The 14593-nt window shown below is 32.2% G+C and overlaps 1 protein-coding gene across 4 annotated transcripts; it reads right to left on the bottom strand.

Moving 5' to 3' along the window:
- Window positions 1–1280: 1280 nt before the first annotated feature.
- Window positions 1281–12940, bottom strand: LOC145593607 (potassium channel SKOR-like). Of its 4 annotated transcripts, none has more exons than XM_081649882.1 (14): window positions 12631–12940; window positions 12205–12505; window positions 7590–7814; window positions 7307–7370; window positions 6729–7068; window positions 5903–6198; window positions 5695–5775; window positions 4985–5083; window positions 4422–4643; window positions 4116–4304; window positions 3432–3507; window positions 3049–3343; window positions 2638–2759; window positions 1281–1957 (listed from the first exon to the last, which is right to left on the bottom strand). In XM_081649882.1, the coding sequence occupies exons 2-14, from the start codon at window positions 12492–12494 to the stop codon at window positions 1716–1718; spliced, it is 2541 nt and encodes an 846-aa protein (XP_081506008.1). In that variant the 5' UTR covers window positions 12495–12505; window positions 12631–12940; the 3' UTR covers window positions 1281–1715. The 4 variants fall into 4 exon arrangements, with proteins under 4 accessions (XP_081506008.1, XP_081506011.1, XP_081506009.1 ...); XM_081649885.1 differs by having other exon boundaries at window positions 12205–12494; XM_081649883.1 differs by lacking the exon at window positions 12631–12940 and having other exon boundaries at window positions 12205–12577.
- Window positions 12941–14593: the final 1653 nt, after the last annotated feature.

Below are 14593 nucleotides of genomic sequence, written 5' to 3'. Positions count from 1 at the left end.
TAATTGAACAGTGGTGGTCTAATTAACAGCTTTCTCTTTCATATAAATTACTTCGTATATTCGATCTTCAACCATAATACTCTATGTAAGATCTGTTTTTATTAATAATGGGGTGTTCGGCAAAATATAGCTGTGAAGGTAGCTGTAGCTGTGGAGGCAGCTGTTGGCTGTGTAGGTAGATGTTAGCTGTCAACAAGTTGTTAGCTGTGAAGATAAATATTTTAGATATGAGTGTTCGGTAAAGTAGCGGTTGACTAGCTGTTACATATAAAAATCAATATTTTATTTTTAAAACTATAGATTAAATTTTCAACAGCTGCCTCAAAAGCTACCTTTAATTTCAAAAGCTAATTTTTCTAACTTTTCACAAAAGCTACCTCCACCACTAAAAGCTACCCTAACCACTACCTTACCAAACACTCACATTTTTTGTTAAGTAGTGGTTTAACCAAGTCAAACCACTAAAAGCTACCTAAAAGCTACTCAAAAGCTAGCGTCGAACACGCCCCAATAGTGATCTAATCCATACTTGACTCAACCCAGTAGTGATTTGGTTTGTATTTGTTTCAACTTGAGTTTGACCTGATCTTGAGATTAACCCAACTTGAAGTTTATTCTACCCAATAATTTTCAACCCAAAATTAGGCCCGTTCTTTTTACCTTAATTTTGCTGAATTGGAATTAATTTTACTGAATAGAAATTATTTTTGCTGAATAGGAATTATTATTATTGATTTTCTATTATAACTTTTCTTTAAGAAAACTAAATTTTACTGAACTGATGAAATTATTTCTACTTAATTTTTTTTAAGATAAAGAGAACAAGACCTTATTCCACATTTGAAAGGCATTAAATTCAAAATTAAAATTTCCTCAAATGTTTCAACGCAAAATTCAACTTAAATCAAACCCGGCCAAGGCTAAAGTCTAAAGATCCTAAAAAGTGGCAACGCAAGGCCTTTGGGTACTACTGTCAATTATTCTAATGAGTTTAAGAAATCTCAATCCTCAAACTTCATTAAAGTATAATCTAATGTCACCTTAATCTTTGACAATCCACCCTTGTACAGCATATCTGCATATATGCCATTTCTTTCAAGATGACCAAATTCTGGTACCTTAACTCTGATTAAAATATTAGATGAGCTACATTACAGTAAATTGGGGTAATTAACATAAGCTAGCTAAGGCTTAATTTCCATGATAAAGTACATAAAATTCCATAATTCATACAGCAGATTAGTACTAATATATGTCAAGTACTTCGTATGATAGTATACCTGAAAATGTTGTGTATAAAAAACATTGTGCAATTGCAGTTTTCATCAATTGATGTACTTTCAAAAGGTAAACTACAATTTACATAGCTCATAATAATCAGTTACAAGTTTGCAACTCGTGAATTACTAAACATAGCTCCCAACAATATGTATATCGTTCAATGACCTTTTAATCCATGATATTGGAGCACTTCAATCACCTTAAATAAGCTAGTACATTCATATATGTTCGCGCCAATCATCAGCTCATGAGCACCCATCTTTGGATCTACCCAATCTTTTCAGCCTCTCAGAATATAACCATGGCATAACTAAATCTAATACACTTCAAAAATTCAACTGTCTGTTTATACAGCTATTATACATGAAAGAGAGGGAAGAATGAACCAAATTTTGTACAAGTGAAGAAGAGGCGAAAAGGGGGTTGAATGATTCCTATTCTGTTTCACTTATCAGATACAGCTTCTGACCGTTATCAATCATTTCTATATCAAGTATTTTACCTCCGTCTTCTGATAAAACACAAGAATCAGTTGGGATGTTTAACTTTTCTGATGCCGCCTTTACCAGCTCATCTATTGTCCGTGGAATCCATAGAACGATCCCTGGTGTTCGGTTCTCTTTGGCATCAAATGGATGGTATGGAAACACTGTACATTTCTTATGAAGTTTCTTATCTGCAAGCAAGTAACATAGTTAAGTTTATAATCTATGTAGTCCTATTCCTATGCATCAATTCGACAATAAAACTGCTTTCCCATTAATTACTTTCAAAAGATTAAGAAAATGATTTCTAATCCTTTTGCAAATGCATTAAATTTATTAGTCTTCTGGCAAATGCACTAAGCCACTAACTTTAACATCTAGTTCTGTTCTTTTTAAGAAAATTACATCCAAGCTTGTTCGAAAGCTTGCAAGACCTTCCCTCGTATAGGCTAATACAAAGCCTGTGCATGAAATCCAGAAATGTGCACCTATGTGTATGACACTATTGAGGTAGAGCCTTAAGGTATATTTGGTATAATTGGAGTAAAAGGAATAATGTTATCGAATCATAGAGGGAAAGGGTATGTTAACCATCAGTTTTATTCATTTTTTTTCTTTTTTTTTTTCTAGTTTCAGATAACTACAGTTCCATTTTCCTCTGGCTTTATTTTCAACACTGGCAGCCACAATCGAAGCTCCTGTTTAAGCTATCAATTGTAGAAAACAGTAGGTCCAAAATGATACGGTATGTTTTAATTCAGCTTTCATAACACTTGTTTTCACTTGTCTCTTTTATATCTTACAGGAGGAGGGAATTGGGAATCATAAAGTGGATATATGAGACAATATTCGAAACAATATTAAACAGTACCAGGAATTTCTTCATCAAGGTCACCAAATTCAGACTGTTGAGTAGATTTTGCAGATTCCAGTAGCTTTATCAAACTGTTATGTCCACACATCTTGGATTCATCCAGTGGTGTATAGCCCCATCTGCAGATTTCGTGTTTCAGAAATAAGAACAAAGTATGCCTTAGAGGCTAGTGCAACTTCATGTATCGTTGTAGACGTTATAGTCATTCAGAGTTAAGGCATCCATCAAAGGAAGCAAAAAGATGATTATATATATTGCATTATAGCAGAAACTGTCATTTGTTTGAGCACCAGCCACAAAACGTGAGGTCAAGGCGTCCAGCAATAACAATGGAAGCTTCATTGCAATTGATTGGTTTAGACTACATGCAAAGTATGAAATTTACCAACAATGTAAGTGAACTACTACCTGTCTTTCAATAAAACAAGTGCTCCAGCCTCTACCAGAAACTTTGCCATCAAATATAACCCATGAGAACAAGCAACATGAAGTGGAGTTCTACGATCATAATCTCTGGAGTTTGGATCAACCCCATTGTTCACAAGTCTTTTCAGAAATTCCAGGTTTTCGCTTAGAACAACTGTACAGAGAAAAGTACCAACATCTTTTAAATCTATTCTAGCTCCTTCTCTGTATAATAACTCAGCAACTCGGTCATGTCCATTTTTCACAGCGTCTAGTAAGGGTGTATTTCCAAAATCATCTGTGGATAAAATAATTTTATCAGTAATTCTGCTCCAAAATAACAAAAAAATTGTGAATAAAGCAAAGAAGTTGAGTGTAAAACCCACCTGACTGGTTGACATCAGCGCCTTCTTGAATAAGAAAAAGAATAATGTTTTCATGTCCTTGAGATGCTGCAATATGCTGTAGCCAAAAGAGGTTGTACTATTATATTTGTTCTATGAAGTTGTTGAATTTTACTAATTAAAACTACTTTCTACTGAATGTTATAAATTAAAGGTAAAGAGAACATGACATGAATGAATATTATAAATTTACGGTGAAGAGAACAAGGCCTGAATGTATTAATACAGATATAACTTAAGTGATGTTGTACTGTATCAGAAAACCTATGAAGACAATTGTAATGGCGCATAGTTAGAGCACACGGTTCTTGATCCTTACCTCATAAAATTATGAGGTATAGATTGCAAGCTACAGATACAGTTTTTAACATGCAATCACTTTTGTTTCCTACATTTCTTGACTGAGGCCAAAACCAGAAGTTATATACTATCCATAAAATTTGAAGTATACACTATAATGAATTAATGATAACCTTGCTAACGATGCAAAACAAAGGTTCATGTCAAAATTCTAACTGCACACTTTAGACAGGAACATCTGAAACGTGATGACAGTTGTATGCACTAGTAGAAGTACAACTATACAGTAACAGGCTACCAGATCATAATCTAAAATGATAGAATAAGAGCAAGGAAGGGTAATGAATGATCGATGAAATATCATACCAGCGGAGATCTTTTGTTGTAATCTGTCTTCTTTGGATCAGCTCCAGCACCTATCAAATTCTTTAGCTGATAAAGATCACCACGGTATGCAGCATTATTTACTTTGAGAGCAAGTTCTGATTCATGTTGTTCTATGTGAGATGCGATATCTGACTCAATTTCCTTGAAGTTGAATTTTCCATCATTGCCCTACCAAATCAATCAATCAATAATCATCAGAAGAACATAAAAAAGGGAGAGCAAAATTATCTTTAAAAGACAAAATATGCTTGGCTTTCATATTGATGAACTCAGTCCTCCAATTACCTCAAGGAGATTGTCAAAGATTTTTTTCCCATCATAGAAGTATATGTCAATAATATTACTCAATGATTGTTTGTCAATCCGCAGAAGCCTGCACAGATCAATAACTCGGACTGTACAAGTCTGGGGGATGTTGCCAAAAATGGAAATTTGTCCAAAAGTGCTATTGAGTTCAAGATGTGAAATCGTCTTTTCTGACCCATCTTGCTCAATGACTACCTCCTCCTGCAGAACAGCAACAGATATAACTATGTGAATTCCTGCAACCACTATCCGAAAACTAGTATCCATTTAGGAGGAGTGATGCAAAGAGATTATTAAAGAAAAGAGCTAGCATGATGGTACATTAGTTCAAGTCTGAACTGCATCAAAAGATGAACTCTGTCATTTCCATCAAATGCCACTTGTGAAGCTAGTACAGTATTAACCATGTCTATAGTTTTGCATCTGATGTCAAATTGGAATAGCGAACTTTTATCATGTGTAGAGTATTAGATTACGAAAAGTTACAATTCCAGGTATTACAAAAAGAAATCTATTGGGATAAAAGAAGCATGTACACATACCAGCTTTCCATGACAGACAATATATAGTTGATCTACTACATTCCCCTGCTCCAATATCACTTCACCGGGAAGGAAAAATTCTTCATGAACTCTGGTCACCTGCAAGACCAAAAACATATGTTAACATATAATCCAACTATCACAATGTAGAGATTTCATACCATTATGTCTATCTCTAAAGAAGAACAGGAATCACGTTTTCATTCTTACTGTGGGTTGTAACCTTCCCAAAATCTTAAGGCCTAACCATTATCACCAAATCGAAAAATCAATTTTGAGTTTGTACCAGGGTGCTTTTAGAATGAAAATGTGATTTGGTGATGAACAGAACGAAAATCTCAAGGCCTAACCTTCATCACCAAATCGCAGAATCTCCTCATTAAACTAAGAGAAACATGTCTAAACATATAAGAACATATGTAGACCACCATTAATCTGTATGGCTGGACCTATATGTTAAAGGAAACGATTTGGTGATGAACAGACCGAAAATCATAAGGCCTAACCTTCACCACCAAATTGCAGAATCTCCTCATTAACCTATGAGAAACATGTCAAAACACACAAGATCATAGGTAGACAACCATTGATCTGTATGGCTGCACCCAGAAACTAGTGGTCATTTTAGTATACTTTCAAGAATCTGTTACAGCAGTAAGATGCAGAAAATTAGAATCTGTCGAAAAATAGATAGAAAGTTAGGAGCTTACAATCTGATTCATGAATGCTATAGAACATCCTTTAAAAATTGCAGCATTTTCTATGTACTGCATGTACAATGTTTGGGAAATCTGCGTAAACAATAGAGTATATATTTAGCTCATCCTAGTAAGGAAATTACAGGAACAAAAGCAACCCAATTTCTCAGATACATATTACTATATTAGCAACTTTTTAATGCTGGTTCTTGTGCATTACCTTTGCTCGAAGAGAAATGGGAATGTCATTCAAAACAGAAGCCTCAGTATAGCTACTTTCGTATTGCAGACGCAGATGAGATTTAATCTGATTACGAAGGTCTCTGTCAAGCCTGTTTCTGTACATATATTTCATTACTTCTGCCATCTTATCCCTAAATCGTTCTGTTTGAGAGCCTTTAACTATCAATGCAGTCATATTACCGATCAGATAAGCACCGAGAATCATGTCAAATGAGACATAAATCATAATGAATATCATTTCCCGCATATTGACAGCATGTATATCTCCATATCCTGCAATATAACAACATTATTGATGTGTTAATGACATTCTAAAATCAATCATGAACACATATCTGAGTGGTTTTGCTGTAACATCTTTTTGTAAGTAGGTTCATACTACATTACTTCGTAGTAATTAACATTAAGTTTACACTAAGAATACACTATATGATGACTCCATGCCCTTGATCCCTTTCATGATCAATCAAAACTGTTGCCAAAGCCTTTTAGCATTATAAATGTAATCAAATTTGACTTATCAGAATAAATCATTTATCATTACTCTTTTCACCTCAAAATATTGTTGGATCCTTGGATTAGAAAATGCCTCTCATTTGCTTAGTAATCATTCTATAGTCTCTACTCGGCATTTCTTAGAGCACGCCAGATAATTAATTGCATGGCTTACAAAAATTCTTACAGTATCCACGGCATAGCAATATTTGTATCATATTTTCATCACATTTACTAATATACATATATTTATATGTTGAAATCAAACTCATATGCTTAACATTCGAGATAGAAACAGAACAACTCACCGACAGTAGCCATGGTAACAATGGAGAAGTATAAAGAGGTTGTATACCTCTTCCAAATATCGATTTCCCTAAAGTGGGAATAACTATAGTCTCCTAATGTCAAGCTACCAATCCATGTGTAACCTTCTTGGCTTTCAGGAATTGTAGTGGCTAAATAATAAAAGATGCAAGCTGCTGTATGTGTGCAATAGAGCTCAACAGTAAGAAGTTTTATAATCCTTGTAATAAGGTACTTGATCCTTATATCCTTCTCCATTTTCTGGAGGAAGAAAGTAATCTTGCGTACCCGACACAACCTGATCCACAGCATGTATCTCACTAGTTCTTTTTTGTGAGATGCCTGCAAAGATATATTTGAGTACATTAGTATATGAACTACACTATGGTTTTGATATACGTATTTAACAGCTTATGTAACATGCAATATAATACTACATAGTACATAGTAAATACATAGTACAAGAAGAAATGAAGTTTTGTGGCACACAGAGTCCCTACAATAAATTGAGCACTGAAGGAGATCAACTTTGAGGTGATCAAGCTATACGATTGAAGAAACTGTATCGGGTAATTTATACCTTGTAAATAAGATCCCATGGAAAACAAGCTAACAAATCGAGGATAAATGTTGATTTCAAGTACCTGTAAGTAGAAAACGAAATTTGTACAAATTAAATCAGCAACAACTTTCTTGTTTGTGTTTTTTTTTCGGAAATTTCATCAACTACCATTTAAATGGTCACTTTTGAAAACAAATACCTTTCAAATTTATTTTTTTTTGAAAAAACTAACATAAAAACTTTGAGTAGCACTATTATAACACTGGTAAAGAAAACAAAAACAAAAAAAAGAATATGGCACCTGAATGCAATAGAACGGCGTTTATGAACCATATGATAAGTCTGTTTATCTCTGTATCCAACAAAGAATCTAAGAACAATGTCGACGAGGAAAGCTACTTGTCCAACAATGTCCAAGACAAAGAGGTTCTCTGGTAGGCCGCGGAAGAATCCAAACTCCATGGGTGTAAAGAAGGAAGAGTAAACTGCCCATAATAGTATAAACTTGTCCCATGCTTTGTACCACCTGCATTTGCCATTATGGTGCGTTTTCCTGGTTTCAGTTTATCCTTTTTTTGTCTAACAAAGCATGCAGAACGACACTAGTGTGTGTGTTTGAGCACCATCACAACATTTTGCTGCTTGGATTTACAATGACAAATTAATATTCAATCAGAATTTAACACACAAAATTATACTATTTTGTGTTTTTTATATAGTTCTGTAATATTTCTATCAAACAAATGCCCCTCAACAATGAATTGAATGTCCAACAGGCAAACTGTATATTATTAAGTCTGTTTTTTCTTTGTAATCTAAAGGAAAAATTGGCTTCAACACTATGAACCATTGATTAATTGCACCCAGCATTCTATACTTTGTGTATTAGCTAAAACACCACAAACTAATGACTTGGGTGCAAAATGCATCTTTAATGAGTTTTCTGGCCACTATTCTTGTCAAAGTCGGTAAATTAAATTTTTATGGTTTTGGGGGTCATTTTGATCCTCAAATTAAGCTTGCAATTAGCAAAAAAAATAGCTTAAATGACTCATTTTGCATGCTATAAAATATCTCGATTTACATGTTATTGTTTTAAAGCCGAATTACGTTAATTATTATATTTTTTTTTTTTTTGCTTATTACGAACTCAATTTGGACTCTTAAGGGCCAAAATGACCTCGAAACGGGACATTTTTAGACAAAAATCGAAAAATAAAATTTTAATTCACTGGCTCCAGCTAAAATGTTAGCCGATAAACTCACTAAACGTACGCTTTGCACCCTAGTCATTATTTTGTGGTGTTTTGGCTACCACGCAAAGTTATAGGGTTCAATCCATAGTTTACAGTGTTGAGACCAATTTTACCATTCCTAAAACCAATAAACAATACAATAGCTTATATATATAAGAAAGAGGCTAGGTCTAAAAATGAAATGATAACACTTCTCAAGTTCTATTAGATTTCGTATTCGTATGTAATTATTAACCCTGTGCAATTGGTATGTACTTCTTCCGTTTTAAAATACTTGCTCCACTTTTTTTTGCGGCCGTTTTTAAATACTTTTTCTACTTTCTTATTTGGAAAGCTTTTATAATATTTTATTCATTTTTCTCAACTAGTGAGATCCAATTTTATTATTTTAAGACTCTCTCCTCCAATTTACCTTCCACTAACTCCCACTATACATTTTCATATTTTAATACTTTCTCTAATTTTTCCTAAAACTCCACACATGAAGAAATGGAGCAAAATTTAAAATAGAGGGAATACTTGTTTATGTATTCTGTGCATGAATAGGAATTTGAATCTCATTACAAGTTTCTTTATTCTTTTTTTTTTCCAGCCTTCATTTAACTATCCTTTCAATGAACTATTAAGTCTTTTTTTTTTAATAATTTGTTAATACTCCAACCACAATTTTAATTTTTTTCTACTTATATTCAATTAAATCATCTAAAAATAACACTTCGTTCACTTCACCTTATTTTTAATAAATTTAAAATTATTTTTGTTGAATTTAAATTACTTATACTGAATTGATATTAATATTACTGAGATGTAATTATTTTTACTGATTCCTTATTATATTTATTCTTTACAGCTACTGATTTTACCGAACTAAAATTATTTTTACTAAACTGAAATAAAATTGACTCAATTGAACTTATTTTTACTGAATTGAATTTATTTTTATTAAATAAAACTGTCTTCGTTTCTTTTTAATTGACACGTATTCCTTTTTAGGAAGTTTTTTTTTAGTTGACGCGTTTCCTTTTTGGGTAAATTTTTTACACTGCATTTACAAGCTACCCCACTTGCTTTTTCATTCTCTACCACTCTCTCACCTCTCCTTAATATATGTGCCTAAATCAAACGAGTCAACTAAATAGAAACGGAGGAAGTATTTATTTAAGGTGAGGTGAACAAGGCCTGAGTATCAATCAAACGGTAAACAGAAAAATATAGTAGCGACCAATGAGATTACACGGTCATGATTGGACATGCCACATGCGTTTGGATGGGTGTGATTAAACAGCTTGAATCATTTGGAATAGATTTACCAATAAATTATTGATCACCAAATAAAGTGTTACACTTACCAAATTCGGCCGCATTTTAATAAGTGTTTTACTTTTTTTTTTGGTAAAAAGTTACATTTTAAATATTATATGTCTCTCCTTTCATGGTCCCCACCCAAACCTACTACAACTTTTTTTTTCTTCTTACATTCATTAATTTTTAATAAACTTTTAACCCTATTATATTTCTTTTATAATTTTTAGTACTCCAACTACTCCACTTGCCTCTTATTTTATTTAAATCAATTAAATCGCCTAAAACTATATGTCGGTCAAATTGTAACACTTATTAACGGAGTAGCTATTCTTTTGAAAAAAAAATCAATTATAGAGTAATAATTGCCAAGTAGCCGTATATGAGTGTATACGAATCTAGGTAGACCACCTGGCGTATAGTGAGACGACAAATAACTTAGTAGTCAATGGAACAAATCGCACACTATGAGCTGGGAGATTGAGAGAGACGCCTTCAATCTGAATTCCGAACCCATAAGTCGGCCGCACACATCTCAAAGTGTTACGTCCCCATATATATAGATTGACCCAACTTGATAATGATATGGCTTTTTGGAGAATATTTGGTTACCTCTATTTTTCGGATTAGAGATAAAGTTGATTAAATTAATACTCCCTCCGTCTCTAAATTACATTCCTCCTTTCTATTTTTGGTATTCCAAAATTACATTCCTCCTTTCTATTTTTGGTAAGTTTTTTTAGTAAATCAACTCTCTTTTTCTGTTTTATATTTAATGTTTTTTCACTCATCCTTACCCAATCTCACTCATAATCCTTGTGCCAAATTACAATGAATATGATTGGTTAAAAATTTTCAATTAGGAGCATGTGATTGGTCCTTTTTTTTTGCAAAGGATTGATGACATGTTATGAGTAATAATTAATCTATTTTTGTACTTCCCATTGCATTTTTTAATTATTGTTATTTGTCTTATTCTTCCCTCCTTAATTCCCGTGTAAATTTCTAAAGTGGAATGTAATTTAGGGACGGAGGGAGTACCGTTGAGTGTTTAGTTAGAAAGTTTGGTAACAATTATCATGATTATCATCTCTTATTTGTTACCTCTCTCTTCAAATACAAACAAAAATAGTAAAGTTTAACCAATTTATTTCATGGTCAAATCAAATTAATGAAAAGGTATACAGATGTTTCTTAATTCAACTCAATTTACTATTTTATCTTAATTTAATTACGTTCAGTGTAGCTTAGTTAAGCTCGATTAGCTTACAATAGCGGGGATTTTTGTATGACTTGTGAGGTACACAAATGGCACAACTAGTGGTGGATACAAACCCAAATCAATTATTTTAGAAATTTTGATACAGCTGGTTGTAGGGATAAGTATGTTTTGAGATAGTTTGAAAAAATAGGATTGACTACTAATTTTGTAGCCAAATTGTCTGCCAAATCTTTAATTTCAATCACATTATTATTTTTTAGCGTTTGATCTATGTAATCCATCTAACTGATTGGATTAGGTATAATTACTCTTACTGTGGAAAATAATAATAGATATTTCTAGAACTTCAAATTGATTTTGTTTCTTAATCTTTTGCGGGGGAGTTTGACTATTGCACGTGTAAATCTACAGTCATTTTTCTTTTTACTCAACAAAGAGTTATAAATTTATATGATTCCTTAAAAGATGGGAGTAATTTATAGACATAATCAGGAGTTGAGCATAACTACTTGGCATGGAATGTTGGAATCATTCATTCATTTTGCCAAGTGATCATAATTTTTTGGTTTACAAAAATAATCACCTCTTACTTTATTTATTTTATTTTTTTCCTTTTACTCCGTAATTTTCCTTCATTCAATCACTTCTATAATATTTTAGGGTTTAATAATTTTAAAACAAATATAATGATAACAATTCTTATTTACTGAACCTTTAAAAAGACTTAATTCAAAGTTTTAAATGAAATTGTCTTGTTACTCTTGTACACTCATAGTCATAGTGAGATTACAAATTTGTCTTTCAACTATAAACATTTAATTTACATGACTTAACTTCTACTATTATTTTTATTTATTTCCAAACATGGTTGTGCAAAATTTATGTCACTTTTATTTTTATGAAAAAAAAAATATTTGTCATCTTAATTGACTCTAAACCCGTCAAAAAAATAAACACCCTAAAATCTCGTTTAAACAATACATCTAATCCCAATCCACTCCATATCATTAATTTTATACAAGTAATTTAATTCCAACCAATAATTCTTTCTCTCAATCATTCCTCTGTTTTTACTAATGCCACCGAATAAATTGTCAAAAAATAGAAAAATGGAGAATGTAGTTAGAAGTTGGTACCTGTTTTTCTCAGGATGAATAGCAAGACCATGATAAAGATCTTTCAGACCGTCAAACAATCCCTCTCGACAGAATTCAGTCGATCCTTGATTCAACTCATTAACAAACATATCGAATTGTTTTCCCCTCGACGATTTTAGCCTTTCCCTCGGCCTCTCAACCATGTAATCCTCCTCATGATTCGATGATCCGGTTCTATGCATCCCTTCCTCATCATCATCATCGTCATCATCTCTAGTCCACGACATTGTTTTCGCCGATATAAGCCGCACTATTTTCTTCGGCGTCATCTTAATCAACTCTAATAAAAAATTAGTTAATGTAATATAAGTTTAAATTAGCTAGATCGGGAAAAATAAAGACAACAAAATGATATCTATATTGCTCGAATTACTTGTATAATTAAAGAAGATGAAATTAACGAACCTTGAATATGATTGCAATCGAAGTTGATTCAAGAATATCACGGGAAATGCGATCGACTACGAACTTTACAAATGTCTTCTCAATCTCTTTTTATCATCAGTTCACGGATGACCAGCTTATTGTTGTTGTACTGCTAAAACACGAAGAAGTGAGAAAGGAGAAAGAGGTTGAAGAAAAGCGGCTTCGATGATTAATTTCTAGTCTCTTCTTTATATATTTGAAAAATTTTATTGTTTCGAGTTTTGGCAATGAAAATGATTTGAAAAAGAGAGGAGGGGTCAAAGGAATGAGGGCAGGGGAGGTGTGGTGATTAAGGACTATGGCGGGTAAAATTTATATGGTTTATAGCAATTTGGAAATATGCATCCCAACTTATATAATGCATTCGCCGTTTGTTTCTTAATATCTGCATCATTTTAAATAAACGCGTTCTCTTCACCTTAATTTTGCTGAACTGAAATTATTTTTCATGAATTGAAATTATTTTTGCTGAACTAAGATAATATAGAACTTAGCCCTGTTCTTCACCTTAATTTTGCTAAACTAAAATTATTTTTACTGAACTGAAATTATTATTGCTGAACTTAAATTATTTTTACTGAACTTATATTAATTTTACTAAACTGAAATTATTTTTGCTGAACTGAAATTATATTTACTGATTTTCTATTATAATTCTTCTTTAAGAAAATTGAATTTTACTAAACTAAACTTATTTTTACTGAACTAAATTTTTTTTACTGGACTGAACTAATTTTTACTAAGTTGAAATTATTTTTACTTAATATTATTTTTTAAGGTGAAGAGAACAGGGCCTTAGGGCTTGTTTACATTTACTTAATTTCAGTTCAGTTCAGCTCCAATCAGTTCAGTTCAGTTTAGCTCCAATCAGTTCAGTTCAGTTCAGCTCCTAATTTCCTACTCTCATAAAATATTCATTTCAGCTCAGTTTAGTTAGTTCAATTTAATTCAGCTCCAATTAGTTTAGTTCAATAAATATAAACAGGCCCTTAGTACGGAGTAATAAAACATGGTAAAAGTTACGTTTGGAATGATGTAAAAAATCAAAATCATTAATGATGCAGGAACCTATTTAGAAACGGGAAGTAATTATTTGAATCTAATCGTAATATCCCTTTTGCTCAAAAATATCTGCCATTTAATTTTTTTTGTTATTTTGTTAACATTGTATTATTTGTCATTTAATATCAAGTGAAAATTAACTAGGGCCTTATCTGATGATGTTCCCTTCAGCTTAATAATTTCAGTTCAGTTCAGTTCAACTCAGCTCCAATCCCAATTCAATTCAGTTCAACTCTAAATTTCCTTCTCTCATAAACAATTTATTTTAGCTCTAATCAGTTCAGTTTAGCTCAGTTCAGTAAATCAGAACAGTCCCTAAGTATTTGGTAGTTCAGGTTATAATACTACATATGTGTTTTTAGTTTGTTCAGATAAAACAAGTTCATATTAGCATAATAAAAAGTTCAAACGATAATTTTTATTTCACACAAATAAGACAATTGTAGACAAAATAGGTTTTTGCACAAAAAAATAAACAATGAGTATATACTCCCTCTGTTTTTTTTTTTATATGCATCGGTTTGACCGGCACATTTGCCGAGACGCTACTTTGACCATAAGTATCTTTCATTGTGTATTAGTAAAAAACTGTAACAAAATTATATTATGAAACTAGAAATTATGACGAATCTAATGATATATAATATAATAACATTTGTTCATTTTTTAGAGGTGAAAAAATTAATTCAACCATGGTATATGAATAGTGGAATTGTCAAAGTGATTCATATAAAAAAAACGGAGGGATCACAAAATACATTTTTATAGTTAGGGCTTATTCTCATTGACTGAACTGAGCTGAACTGAACTTATTAGAGCTGAACTAAACTGAATTGAATTGAATTGAACTTATTAGAGCTAAACTGAACTGAACTGAAAA

This window comes from Chenopodium album, chromosome 19 (genome assembly GCF_948465745.1).
Source record: "Chenopodium album chromosome 19, dcCheAlbu1.1, whole genome shotgun sequence".
NCBI lineage: Eukaryota > Viridiplantae > Streptophyta > Magnoliopsida > Caryophyllales > Amaranthaceae > Chenopodium > Chenopodium album.
This window is presented reverse-complemented; position numbering and strand designations above follow the sequence as displayed.